Source organism: Colossoma macropomum, unplaced genomic scaffold (assembly GCF_904425465.1).
Source record: "Colossoma macropomum unplaced genomic scaffold, Colossoma_macropomum, whole genome shotgun sequence".
Classification (NCBI taxonomy): Eukaryota; Metazoa; Chordata; class Actinopteri; order Characiformes; family Serrasalmidae; genus Colossoma; species Colossoma macropomum.
This window is the reverse complement of record NW_023494795.1, coordinates 27,892,287-27,906,417: the sequence shown is the minus strand read 5'-3', so window position 1 is coordinate 27,906,417 and position 14,131 is coordinate 27,892,287. Positions and strand designations below refer to the sequence as shown.

General features: G+C 39.4%; 1 protein-coding gene across 1 annotated transcript in view; it reads left to right on the top strand.

Annotated features, from left to right (window-relative positions):
- man1a1 (mannosidase, alpha, class 1A, member 1) overlaps nt 1–14,131 on the top strand; it is a 172,546-nt gene that overhangs the window by 107,006 nt on the left and 51,409 nt on the right. Inside the window, exon 5 of the mRNA XM_036582092.1 lies at nt 13,131–13,225. Within this exon, the coding sequence (XP_036437985.1) occupies nt 13,131–13,225 (95 nt within the window). The remainder of the gene's footprint in view (nt 1–13,130; nt 13,226–14,131) is intronic.

Sequence of the window (14,131 nt, the reverse complement as noted above, 5' to 3'; positions counted from 1 at the left end):
TAACGCTTTTGTAGTGTTGTAAATATGCTTTGATTTTATATTTCGCTAACAGGCGGCCAGTAGGCTGCTCTTTGTCTTTGTTTTGAACATGCTGTAAAATGTAAGTTTTAACCCAGAAGCAGAAGCTAAATAAGAATATTTCTGCCGGCCGTAGTTTCGTTTTTAACCAGTTATGACTCCTGAGTGAAAAACGTGGCAAGAGTGTACTGTTCTATGTGCTTCAGCTGGCATGTCAGTTGAGAGAAATTTCACAAAGTAGGCTCTAATAGCCACACGCTCAACTTTTATGTGTCACTGTTTAGACAGGGCAGCTCACTCAAACATGGAAACACCAGTAGAGCAAAAGTAGTCATTCACTGCAGACATTTGTAGCGCTTTGTTAACTTCTGAAAGTGCAACTCACTGCTGCAGGTTGTGGATAATATCCGTTTATGGCACCTCCATGATAGTGTTGTTGGCAGAGCACAAAAAAGAAACAAAAGATTGGAGCAGGGTTAGGTTTAATATAGTATCTTTTATAACGTGTGGGTCAACTCGGATCCTGATTCGCTGGATTGAATCAGGGCAGTTTTGTTAACATAACACTGCCGTTTCCTACCATCGTGAATATTTTTACTTTTTTTTTTTCATTTCTCAGTTTCATGTTAAAAGCATCTTCCTTGGTATAAAGAGCAGATTTTGTCTAAATAATTTTTTTCCAAACTACTGTTAAAAGCAAGTAGCAAGCAAGTTGAAACTCACCTGAAGGGTTTGTGCTGACGTCACAGCCAGCATATAAATATGTAGCCTTTGGCTTTATTCCCAAGCAAGCACTGTCACTAATATTGTCACAGATGTTTACACGAGAGATAAATTTCTTCAAAATAAACTTTATGCATATTAATACAGTATACATATACAAATACAATACATATAGTGTATAGATTTATTAAGTAATGCAGAGTATATTCTCCCTCACATCCAGACTGTTCTCAGATCAGCTTTGTTCCATCATTGTTAACAGCTGGCTCCCAGAGGGGCAAAGAGCTTTCTCTACTCAGACACTAAAAGCCCTCTCTCCATCTGCATCTCCTTTCTACACATCCACCGTTTCTCTCCGCCGTACCTCATTTCCATCTGAATGGCTAAGGTACAGCAGAATTCCAATTCAAGCAAACATTCGAAACAGAAGTAAGGATGGCAGCGGTCACAGACATGGTTGAATGCAGGATCTGCGTAGAGAATGGAGAGCCACTAAAGGCTGGTTTGTTTTGAGTGCTGAAGACTTTGTTCTTACTCCTCTCTCTGATATGACTTGTCAGTATTGAGTTACTGCAGATCAACCCGGACAGAGTCTCTGTGTGCTGCTGAAGCGAGCTGCAACTGGATCTGCCACTGATAAAACCTGCCACCCATTCCGCCTGCCTGCTCATTTATCCGAATTTGTCATGAACACAATGGCCCCATGTTGCTGTATATATCTGTCCCATAATACATCTGCTCGACTTTTGAGGAAATCAATTATTCCTCAGCCGTCTGTCTTGCTGCTCTCTGTGTCTGCAGGAGTGACCTTGCCATTAGTAGAAAATTAATACACTGGCTACCACAGGCACAATTATCTTGGCAAGTCACAGTTCCACTTCTGCCAAATTCATTTTCAAGTCCCTCTAAACAAATAAGTACAAGGAGATAATGAGCTGTGTGTTTCCTCTTGCTCTGCAGCGTCAGTGTGATTGATGTGGGACTCGGCAGAAAGTGGCATGCATGTCATTTATCCGGAATCATCCTCTTTCTAATATCAGCAAACTTTCTTCTAACATGTGTTGTGAAACACTGTAGAGAAGCTGCATCAGAGCTGGCTTCGGTATGATCTTCCCCCCCCCAACAGCTGGATGAAATTTACAAGTAATGTCCTTCATTCTCACATTATGCTTTCAAAGCTTCGTGTGTGCTGAAGGTTTTCTGCGAGCACCAGCGTCTCCTTTGTTTGTTCACAAGGTCCCAAAGGAGCCCACAATGCATCCACATCTTGAACACATTAGAGCTGAATGCCTATCAGGCTCCAGATTACTTAGGCTGAATGAAGGGAAGATTCATTCTTATGTGTAGGAAGTTTGATAGTTATGCTATCAAATGAATTTCTTAGATAATGATGCATATAGAAAAGTTCGGTAGCACTTCATAAATAAATGTATGAACACAACTTTATAATTCATTCATAAGGCATGATAAACATGCGTGATGCTTTACATCCTTTATGCATTTTTAACACAATGCATTTAGTGTTCATAATTATATTGTCAGTGACAAAGTCCCAGTTTGCAGTGCGTTATAACCTGCCTAGTCCTAAACACATTTGCTGAACCATGTCATGATTTCTTTTAATATATAGCTAAGTCATTTTTAATGTATTGTTTGTAATGTAATGCTATAAATAAAGTGATAACCTTTATATGCTTGTGATTACAGATATATATATATATATAATATATATATATATATAATGCACTATACAGTCTGGGAGTTTCTTTGTCACCAGTTCATAATGCATAATAAGCATATAATAAGCATATGAAATGCATGATGAAACATTATGAATGTGTTCATCCTGTCTTATAGATATGGTTTTCATATATTTTTTCATATAATTTGTATTACATCATAATGTGAGTTTTTTTTTTTTTTAAATAGATTCTGCATTCCACTGCTTTAAAGTAAACTCATATGCGGCCAGAGAATTTGCAAAGTAGGATATCTTGGCACAGCCCAGCTTGGAAGAAGAAAGAAAATCGAACTAATACACACATTTGCAGTCAAAAGTTGGTCGCAAATTGTGCGTCTATAAGGTAAAAGGTCCACAGTAAACATGACCATAAATAAAAACGTAACTATGACAACCATCTTAGATTGTTAATCCACTAATCTTCAGTTAGAAATGAGGTTTGAAAAAATCAGGTTTACATCTGAAGCTGCAGTGCACAAACTGAAAATTATTCAGAAAGTTTCCCTGCATGCAACAGCATTATCTGAAATATGAGCTGTACGATGCGCAACAAAAATAAATCACATAAAACTGTAGTTAGATGGTGAAACAAGACAAGTGAGTTTAGAGGCTATTCAAATTCAAATAAATGAATTGTGTTTGTCAGCGACAAATACAGGAGAAAATCATAGTATAGGCTTTAAAATTTAAAAATGAAGATGCATCAAGTCATTTTATAATCACACCTTGGCACCCTCAAAATCAAGACGTGAGGTGCCTAGAGATTTCTACCTCAGTGTCCAGGTGTCAAACAAATTTAAATTATTCACTGAAAAATAAGGCACTGTGCAGGTACATTTTTCGTTCATCAAAGTGCAAACAGTGTAAATGTGCCCTCAAAGGTACAACAGTGGTTTTAAGGTCCAATTGTGTAACTTAAATATGTTTTTCCAGGTGAAAACTATGTATTTGTACCTTTTTATAATGTAATGTTTTAAAATAGAACAATAAAATAAAAATCCTGGAGATGAGACAGTGGGTGTGGAGTCAATACAACTTAGAAAATATAATTTCAATGGATTATGGTACAATTATGTTCCCTGACTAAAGATACTGAGAATGTACCCTTGAGGGTACCTCGCCAGTAACAATAGGGGTACTAACCATGACAGTTTTGTACCTTTTTCAGCCCTTAAACCTGTGTCTGTCTTGGTTTACTTTGGTAGAAATGCTCACAAAACTAGTAGAAAGTGCAGTAGGAGCAGCTTTGTCTCCTACAGTCTTTCTTTCTGTGCCATGCCAGAAGAGAAGACCCAGGCTTCCAAAGCTTTGTACAGGGCGGCCTGGCAGAATCTGAGTAGCTACTATCAGCTCCAGGCACTTAGCTTCTCTGAATGGATGTCATTGTGTGGCTCCTGTAGTTCTTGCCCAGCCTGTCTCCCATTAGTGGTCTGGCAGTCATGAAGAAACCTTCTGCCGACTTGTTTGGGAGCACGCCGCAGCTTCCTTGGACTTCCTTGGACTTATGCTTCCCAAACATCTCAAGAAAGAGCATATTACTATTCCCAATCCAAGGCCTTGGTTACCGCTCCCCCACGAGTCCCACTTCGACTCAGGAAAGGCTAGTTAGATTGGTGCAGGTAAAACATCAAAATAGGGTAGAGATATGCCACTGTACTATTTGAATGCATTTGGGCAGGCAATACTATCAGATTTTATTTTATGTATGCTTGATAATTGTTTCATAAATCAGCACTCATTGGGCACCCAGTTTTAGTGCTGTTCTGCCCCCAAACTCTGCACCCCTGCCTGTGTTATTCCTCAGTCTACTTCCCCATTGAATGCCTCTCCTTCTCTCAATAAATGCATTGGCAAAGTCTGGGATATGTTGTTAGACCATAGTGATCTTGCTTTGCTGACTTAATAAATAAAAGCAATTACTCTGCTCATTTGCAAGGATTTAAGTGCCCTTTTCAGAACTGTCTCCTGCTAGCTGTGGGGCATGATCTGTTGTGCTAGTCCTTTAAATTTGGAGCAGTCGTTATGCCATTAAGTAAACACAAATGATGCTCACTGCTGGCGCAGGGGTTGGAACAGTTAGGCAGGTACGGCGGTTGTAATAACAACGCTTACTGTAATAGTCTCCTGCAGTTAGGCTTTATGGCTCAACTTTATCGTTCATTAAAAGGAAGGCTTGACTGATCATTTCAGGCCCAATAAGCTCTCTTTGACTGGAGCCCGTTGGTAGCAAACATGTCCAAAGAGTGTCAAGAGACCCATTGGGGGGATCTGCAGACCTCCTTTTTTTTCTCCTAATAGCATAAATATGCATTCACTACTTTCATTTGCTTACCATTTTGGAAGGTGCGCTTTGGCTGGTCTCTCTCTTAAAGCAGAATTCTACTGGTTTAGCAAAATTTCTGCATAGTTCAGGCAAAGTCTTTTGATTTTAAAAAGTATTTTGATACTTTTCTCTGCATTGTAGAGAAAACAACGGGCTTTTCTTTACAGTGGTGGTGACAGGAACTACGACTGCAATTTCTACTCAAAAGAAGAGGTTTTATTTACTATCCAAAATGACCAGTGAAACTACACGTGTCTTGAGTTTTTACATGTAATGTTGTTGAAGGTACAGCAATGTTAAATTAAAACAATGTTTCAGGAATTATTTGTAACTATTTCATGTAACTTCCTGTAGAAGCTTTTAAATGCATTAAGCTCTTTATACATCCAGTGCCACGAATGTAAAGAATTCTGACTATAGAACGGAGCACTCTGAATGACTGTTATTTGATTTATGCAGAAATTTTGAAAAATAGCTAGTTCCTGTTTAAAGCCAGCAGGATCAGTGCTCTGCATGCTTGACTTTATGTCTGCTTTTAGCTTTCATTTAGTAATGCAGCCTGACCTTGCTCCATATGCATGATGCTCTTTCCTGTTTACCTCCGTTTGATCTGATAATAGCTTCTCTGTCTCTGCAGTTAATCTTTCAGAACAGAATCAGCTCTCTGAGTATCTGTAGAAACGGCACTCTGTTTGATGAAATTTTAAAGCATTGCTTCCATTTTGATCACTGCCATTCATCAGTGATTTTCTTCAGGCCTGTAGTGTGTGCACAGTAGTGCTTTTCAGGGGCGCTTAAGCCATAATTACTTCCTATTTTTTTTTAATTTTTTTTTTTAGATAAGACCTAAACAGTCAAAAACATTCTGAATTCTAGTAGGTATTCATAGTAGGACTAACTGTTTTGCACTGAATCTGTGCATATTATCAGTGTTTGGCTGCTTTAAGCCAGTTAATAGCTGTGGGCTAGCATTGTGTTTCTAGTTGGGACAGTCAGTTGTGATCAATTTGTGTGTTGATTTTTTTATTGTTATAAAAACTATTAAAAAATATAGATTGAAAGTCTACTGTTCCAAACAGAGTTAACACTGTCGCTGACAAATTTTTGCTTTGAAAAATGTTTTCCAAATATAAATAAGCACACACAGGACTATTCAAGACTTTATATTTCTAAACTAAAAGCTATTATCATTATTATTGTTATTATTAGTATTATTATTATTATTATTAGTCGTAGTGGTAGTAGAAGTAGTAGTATATAGGCAGTGTCATTATATATATTTACTCGTACTGTGTCATTGAAAAAGTCGTGTTGTAACAAAACAGAAGTTGTCAATGCACTTGTGCTTTACATGTTCAAATAATTTTTCTGTAGTCATTTTTACCATAGGGAGGGAGAGGGAGAGGGAGAGGGAGAGGGAGAGGGAGAGGGAGGCTGCTTAGAAGGCAGTGTTGACAAAGAAAGATCGGAAAGTCGGTTTCTTTGTCGATTTCTCCAGCTATACCGACAGTTAGAATCACATCTTGTGCTAGAGTACCCGCACGCAACGTAATTGTCTAGATTTAACTCATTGCACAGTTGGCTTACCTGCAGTAAGGAGGGTATTTCCATGTAAAAGCGAATGAATGTAACATCAGGTATTGTTCCCTGTCAAAAGTACTCAGTCGCTGAACACCAGCTTGCACAAATTAATATTTTACTTTCTTCAAGCACTCAGGCAGGCGTTGTTAAACTTCTTTGTCCTTCCACTGGAATAGTAGACCTTGCTTGGTGATTCTCATCAGACTTTAGAGTATGTGGAGACTCATTCTCTAGTCTCTTCCAGGCCCCTCAGGCTGCTGTCTGTGGGTCACGGCAGCAGGTTTTGGGGGTTTCTCAGGTTGCAGAGGTGGATCTCTGATGGGGTTCTGCGGGGCGACCTGATCCCTATAGATTCAGACAGTGATTTGGAAGAAGGACCTCTTGGTTCTGCAGTCAGCCTGCACTGGCATATTCGTTTGTCTTATTCAGACAGTGAGCTTCTGCTGGCAGCCCAACCCTAGGCTCAGGAAATCCCACAAACACACAGATCTTTACCTGCATTTCTCTTCTCCTGCTCCACTGCTGAAAACTAGGGCTATTAAAACATGCCTAGCTCAAGGATGAGACCATTAATTAAACATGAAAATGTTTTTCCCCCCGTAAGTTTCTACAGGTCGTTTTTCATCTGCAGAACTGTTGATAACCTCTCATTAAAATCAAATCATGGTTTACCACAGAAGTGAAATTAAGGGCTGGTTTACCAGATCCTAATTAAGCCTTAGCCTAGATTATAAAGGATTTTCAGTGGTGACTCACCATTAGAATTGTAATGCTCAGCATAAATTAGGATGAAGAACTCCCAAAATGTGATGTTTCCAGGTTTGGATGTGGATATTAAGCCTTTGAAACTTGATAGTTTGCTCATCCTACTCCAGAAGCACTGAAAGTTCAAGTTTTATCTTTTGGATCCCAACGGAATCTCTACTCTGTGGAAAATGAGGGGGTGTTAAGAGAGGAGAGCATGAGTAATTTAGCTGTGTGGATCACAATATGACAAAGTAGGAAAAAAGGTGCCACAAGCAGCCGTTTAAACAGCTGTTGCAATCAGCTGGCTGTTAAAGCCATCTTGTTACAGAAACATTAACTTTGAGAAACGTACCTTTTGTTTGTTGTCTCAGGAAACTGTCAAAATGAAAAACTACCAACTTTGGTCAGGAGGATCACCTTCTCAAATGACAGTAAACCATCTGTTTTTCTTGTTAATATGTCGTGTTGTTGACCCAAAATCAGAACTTGGACGATTTAAACAGTTGCAAGTAAGTTGCAGGATGCTTTACATGTGATTCGTGTGTTTCATGTGATTAACTGAATTTACGTACATTTTTTCACAAGGCCAGCCTTAGATGTTTTTGGATTAGAGCCCAAGGAACCCTTTAGTGCTTGGTAGAACCATTTAAATTGTTCAGCTCGGAAGGTTTTTGCCTAGTATTGGGAGGGAAAAGTGCCTACAGCAAAAAGAACAACACGAAGAGTTCTTTCTGAAACTTAAGCTTTTAGCGGCTTAGTAAGGGACATTGTACGGGATCTGTTAAACCTGGTTTAAGTCGTGAGCTTTGTATCCTTTTGTCCGTTTAGAACTGATCCCATCTGCCCTTTTACAGGGACAGGTTGTTGAAAGCTTAGGTGCAAACGTTTTGATAACTAAAGTCATATTGAATGCTCTAGCTTCACATAGACCCGCACTCTTTTGGCTTTGTAGACAGTGCATTAAGAGCCCAGTAGGCCTAATTAGAGCAACTCTTTTACTTATAACATGGTTAACCTCAATAGGGAATGCGCTCAATCATATGTTCCAATTATTGGGGTATTTTTGACACCTCTCTGCTTTCTGTTCTCTACTTTGTCATCAGCGCTGCATGATCTTATGAGCTTCCCAATCACTGTTGGCAGTTTGGATGATGGCTTTGGTGAGAGCCGAGTTTATTCATTCAGAGGCAGAGTTTACTCAGAGGCATTGAGGCTTTATTATAGACATTAATCAGAGAGATCCAGACCAGCTCCTCATAATCTTGAAAAATTAATGCGCTGCTGGTGTAATATGGGATGTCGGCTAGGCCTGGGCGATGTCTAAAAATAATGAGCACGATATTTTCTTTTAAAAAAATCAATATTACATCCCCTCCCCCCACAGCTTGTAAACACACACGGTCTGCTGCAGCTTAGACCTACTTTCTGTGCTGTCTTTAGCTTCTTTTTAGTAGTGTTTGATTTAAAGGAAACTTTAATGAAACATCACATCACCTCTCCTTCTGACAGTTCTGACTGCAAACACATGCACGCATGAGATCCTGTTGGTGTGGGTTCATGGTTGTTTCTTTTTTTCAAATGACGCACACAAATGTGACATTACCACCACCGAAAAAACCTGGCGCTTTCAGCTAAGCTTAGAATTCTGAGCTACTGTAAGTAATAAACAATAGCTAAAATATGTTATGTAATAATAATTATGTAAATTAACATTATAGCTCTTCAGGCTGCAGCATTATTTAACCGGTTTGTCATTTTAACATGCTACTTCACTAGATGAGCTCAGTGTGAATCGGTTTCCAGGATGAGCAGATGGCCTTTTTTCCCCATGTGAAAGCTATGCTTACAAATTAGTAGTCTTTTTAAGCTAGTCAGTTTTATGTGATTAGCTAGCTAATGTCTGTAACACTGTGACAGGATTAGCTGCTGAATGTCCACTATTTTTAGTAGCTGCTAAATATTGCCAATAGACAGAAACTGATACAGCTTAGAATACTCCAGTGACTGATGATAGTAATGTGACATGAGCTTTAGTGATGTTTGTAAGAGTAACGTTAGCTCATTCTTACCCATCACTTACAGTGCAAGCATGCGGGAAGGAGTTGTAATGTGAAGCTACTATGTGGCTGAAGTTATCTTCCTTCTCGCCAGCTCCTTATTCAGATTTTCCTTTCCACCTTAAATGGTGCACCAGTTATGTTCTGGTGTCTCCTACGAAGCTTCAGCATTTTCTTTTCCAGCAGTTGAAGGAAAAGATTCTGTGGAAAGTCACACTTGCATATCGCTGCTGTCGGAACAAAATCTTGTATCTCCATTTTTGTCATTTTTCAGTTTTTGACATAATTTGAAAATGCCTGTTGCCCTTTACATTTCATGATGAATGGAACAAAAGAAACGGCCCAAGATTACTTGGAAAAAAGTCTGGCTCCATTGACTTACATTAAAAGTACAGTAGGTTTTTTCCTTCTCCTGTAAAGTTACCATTTTGGAGATATGAGGTTTTGTTCCAACAACAGTGACATATTGTGACTACTTTGTCTTAGTTATCTACATTTATCTACTCACATAGGTATGACACTAAGTAAATGGCTGTCCTCTTCAGATTATGTCATTAATTAATTCTAGGTTGGACGTCACTTTAAAAATGTAAACAAAAAATGACAACGGAAATATCTGACTATTTGTGTATGGTCGATATTATCGGTAATGTGGATAATTGTTTCAGCCCTACACTGAAAAAAAAAATAGCTTAAAGGTTGATTTTTAAATGTACTTGATTCCGATGTGTGCATTGGCTCCATTTGAAAATATTACATCAACATAATTGATTAAATTAAATAATTAAATGTGTAACGTACTTAACATACTTAAGTTGATGTAACAGTTTGTACATATTTGAATCAGGCAAATTCAACCACTGGTTTTTAGTGCCCTTGGAAGCATCATCCTCTTACTTGTCAGTCCTCGTCGATATTAGATTACATTGCCTCAGGGCACAGGCCTAATGGTAGTTCATGAGCACGGGTGGCTTTTTTAAGGTGGACATGGTCATCAGTAGCAGCACCGCTGCAGTGTCTGAAGGCAGCAGGCGCTCACCGATGGCGTCTGGAGGAGCAGAACAGTGGCCTAGTTTAACTCCAGAGTGGAGACTGAGCCAGGCTGGGAATACTACTCTGAATTTAGTGCCATGGGTTAACAGATGACCTCGTGTTGATGCGCCAAGGACAAGCTCGAGCTCCATCTGTACGTGTCCGAGATGTCTTTAAACACCAGACTGTGATGTAGCTCAGCGGGACACTCCAAAGAAAAGATGAGCTCCAGTGTGAATAGAGTCAGTAATTCAGTGAGGTGAAAACTTGGCTGCTCTGGTGCCTCTTCATGAACATTTACTGCTTAATGCGCTTATGAAGAACCGCCACCACGTCTCTGCTCTCCATCTCCAACCAGTTAGTCCCCCAGCTCTTTTACTGTGCCTCTAAATTTCAGCAAGCTGTCGAACAGCAGGCTTCTGTCCTCTCCTGCCTTCAGATTTCGTAAGTCTCTCTCGCTATTCTGATGTGGTGCTGAAGGGACCCTTCGTGAGCTCCATTTCTGACACGTTTGGATTGGATTATGTGAGGCAAATCCTGGTTCTCTTGAGCGCAATTTGCATGCAGCTTTGTGGAGCCTCCATAGCCGCTCTCCTGACAAACCTGATTGGTGCTGCTCTAAAATGATTGGCCGAGTGAAGGACCTAAGAAGCCTGTTGTTGCGTCTGAAGAGGCTGATCTTCAGGGTACTGAAGAAGTCTACAGCATTTTCACGGAGTGAGAGCCGTCTCAGTGCTTGCAAACGTTTTGGGTTCATCTGGGCGATGATGAAATCTTACCTTGACTATTTCTGTCTCTGTTATGTCACTTTTGTCTGGCTTTGGCAGCATGTTAGGAAATGATTGTCACGAGCAGAACCTCGTCCCGCACTGACAGTAACTGTCTCAACCCCGCCGCTGTTCAGCTGTTGATATGATCTCAGGCAGAATGTGAAGGGTCGGACCGAAAGATCAGTTTTTAGTGCCAGTGCTGCAGTAATGAGGTACATTTTCATAAGATACCAAATGGTTTAAATGTCTGCTGTTTTGGAAAAGCTTTAGGGTGGAAAATAGAAAAAAAGTCAATTCCAGTATCTGCAGTGTTTCAGCTGCAGTTGAAGAGCCTGTAGCATGGAAAAAAAACCAAATTTGCCTCACTTAAAAATGTAGCTTCACCCATTAACCAAATTCAGTACAGATACTCAGGTATGGTACAGTAGTTCCCACTGCTGAAGTTTCAAAACATACCATGAACTCCCCAGTCCATACAGTCCATTTATGGAAACTAAGCTGTAATAAAAACTTGTTTAGAAATATTTTGTGTCACAAAGACCAACACATTTACATTTATCTGCCTATTCTGCCTACAGCTGCAGCATTTAAAGGCACAATAACAAAAATGGCCTGTTTAATTCTAGGAAATGATTTAATATCGATTACACACTGTTTCTGATGCATCATAAGGAGTCATACAGTGACCATATTTTCTTTTCACCAGATTTTGTAGTCATTTCCACTTCCAAGTGAGCTGTACTACACCTGAGTAAGTGTGACAACAGAGTTGTCATACACTGTCACAGGAGGTAATGACCATTGTAAAAAAAAATAATAATACTAACGATAATGATTAGCCAGAGTCTGTGACCCTTCTATAAAACCAAACTCAGAGTAAAAGGAAAGTCAGAGTTTGAACCTCCTCCATTGTTGCTACTGTTGTTTGTTTGTACTGTTAATGCTAGACTTGCTTGAGAAAGCATGTGACCACCCAAGTTAAAGGGAACTCCTTTCATGCTTCTGTTATGCAATGGAAAAAAAACACCAGTACTTGACCATACCCGTGCTGTACTGTCCAGCAGAAAAACATCATTAAAGAAACGATACGATCATAAGAGAAACAATAAAAAAGATAGAACACAGGCCCTTTAAGCTAGCCACCTGTCACGCTTGGCGGTAACTGTGCTTTGAAAACCGAGAGAATGGAGTTCCTCACTCATGTTAGAAACTTGAAAGTCTACAAAACTACAGTGACCAAATAGGTCATTTAAAAAATATACGTGTCCCAGCCCTAATTTTAGGTCGTCTAAGTATTTGCATAGCGTAGCTTAGCATAGCCTATAGTCAGTGTCAGAACAAAAGCTTGCATTTCCAAAATGATAAATGAAAAATGGAAAAAAATGAGTTTTATTGGAAGTTAATATTAGATTTTTATTCCAAAGAGTTTTGCACCATTTCTGTTGGTCAGTTGATCATTAATGCTAAATGTAAAGTGCAGCTCAAATGATGTAAAATAAATAAATTAATAACAACAGCAGAATTATATATACAGATACAGGGTTTTGTTCCATCAGCTGCGACTTTGTATACTATCTAAGTTGGATTGGCTTTACTAACTTTAATGTACTTATCTGTGAAAATAGAATTGGAGAGCACTCAGTATCTGCAGAACCTCGATTGGGATCGGGCGCCAAAAACAAAAATCAACAACCCTGAATCAGGTCATCCCCATTCATGAGGAGGGAACAGGGGCTGGATGAAAGAGAGGCTGTGAGAGGATATGATGGGCAGACAGCAGGTTAAGAGCAGGCCGAGGCCCTCTCAGAGCTTTATCTGATCTGTTCTTATCTGCCTGCTGCAGGATCCTAGTCTCCACACGCATCCGCAGCCTCTGTGTCCGTCTGTCCGTCTGTGTGCTGGACTGAAGCCACCCAAGAGTAACAGAATGAGAACAGAGGCGTGTGGAGGGTTTAGGGCAGGTAGCAGAACCGTGTGCTGCTTGCTGTAGTGCTGCAGTGTCAGCGGGGAAGAGGGACCTGACAGCACTTGACAGCAGCTTTACTGGAAGACTGATGAGTCTCTCTCTTTTTCTCTCTCTCTTTCTTTCTCTTTCTTTCTCTCTTTCTCTTGCACTTCTCCCTCTCTCTTGCTCCCAGGTGTTCAGAAGGAAAGCTATAGAGCTGGGAGAGAAGCTGCTGCCTGCATTCAAGACCCCCACCGGCATCCCCTGGGCTCTACTCAATCTGAAGAGGTCAGTCAGTCTCTTCTCTCTGGCGCTCTCTCTCTCTCTCTCTCTCTCTCTCTCTCTCTCTCTCTCTCTCTCACTGTCTTCTTTCTTTTCTCTTGCTCCATCTTTTCTTTCTTTTTGCCTCACACTGTCGCTTTTTCTATTTCTTTTTTCCTTCCTCTCTTGTTTGTTTTTTCTTTCTTTCTTTCTTTCTTTCTGCCTCCTCTCTCTCTCTGTCTCTCTTTCTCACTGTCTTCTTTCTTTTATTCTTCTTTCTTGCTCCCTCTTTCTTTGTTTCTTCTCTTTTCTTTCTTTAATTTCTTCTTCTTTTCCCCTTCTGCACTCTCCATCTCTTCTTTCTTTTTCTCTCACTTTTTTGCTTTTTTTTCCTTTTCTTCTTTTCTTTCTCTTCTTTCTTTCTTTTGTTCTTTCTTTTTTTTTCTTTCCTACTACAAATATAGTTTGGGATAAAAAGTTGAAATGAAGTTCCTTACTCAGTCATGCCATTTGTAAGCCTCGTTTATCGTGTACACTTTAAAGAATATTTTTTGATGGTGTTATGTAAAACTGCATTTTTCACCGTAATCTCAGTCAAAACTCTGGACGCTCTTTAATAGTGTGTAAAATTGAAAAATCTACGGAAAGCTATTTGTAGAAATACACAAATACACAAAGATGACCTATTTGTGAAGTTGTGTGATTTCAAATGCATTATGCTAACTATGCAAGAAACACTCCCACTTTTTATATATAACAATATAAAATATTTTCTCTGTGGGCTATTTTCAATAGTATTCATTTAAAAGTGTGACTTTTTGAAGAGCAAAATGATTAACATATCCATCCCTAATCATAATCTGCATTGATAAGTTTTCTGTTACTTTGCAAGAGGTAACAATTGAAACTCAGTTAGCTGATGAAGGACTTTGA